Genomic DNA, 433 nt, shown 5'->3' with positions numbered 1-433 from the left:
AAGCCGAAATCAGCCACTTTGCACACCAGGTTCTCCCCCACGAGGATGTTGGCTGCTCGCAGGTCCCGGTGGACGTAGTTCATCCTCTCCACGTAGGCCATGCCGGACGCGATCTGTGGGGACCAGGACATGGGGCACCGAGGCTGGTGGGGGTGCCCAGCATGGCGGGGGGGAAGCTCCACAGCCAGACCCCAGCTGGGGTACAGGAACAGCTGGTTTTTAAGGAAACCCCCACAGATGATGCCAACTGGTGGGGGAGAGCTGGCAGCAGGGGGAACGGGCAAAATTATGGTCTCTACCTGCTGCCCAGCTCCGGGCTGAGCACCTGGCATGGATGGTAGCACCCACCCAGTGAGGCTGCGGAGCACCCACCACCCGACAGGCAAAGGCCATGACAGCCCAGCAAGGTGCTGGGGCAGCCAGCGCCCTTGGA

The 433-nt window shown here is 63.5% G+C and overlaps 1 protein-coding gene across 1 annotated transcript in view; it reads right to left on the bottom strand.

Moving 5' to 3' along the window:
• Positions 1–5: 5 nt before the first annotated feature.
• The window catches only part of LOC104469651 (proto-oncogene tyrosine-protein kinase Src-like), a gene marked incomplete at both ends in the record, with an annotated part of 6,443 nt that continues 6,015 nt past the window's right edge, over positions 6–433 (bottom strand). Inside the window, one exon of the mRNA XM_010084235.1 lies at positions 6–283. Coding sequence (XP_010082537.1) covers positions 6–283 — 278 coding nt within the window. The remainder of the gene's footprint in view (positions 284–433) is intronic.

The sequence above is a fragment of the Pterocles gutturalis genome, unplaced genomic scaffold (assembly GCF_000699245.1).
Source record: "Pterocles gutturalis isolate BGI_N339 unplaced genomic scaffold, ASM69924v1 scaffold35725, whole genome shotgun sequence".
NCBI classification, from domain to species: Eukaryota; Metazoa; Chordata; class Aves; order Pterocliformes; family Pteroclidae; genus Pterocles; species Pterocles gutturalis.
Note: the sequence above shows the minus strand (reverse complement) of the source record. Positions and strands in the feature narration are given on the sequence as shown.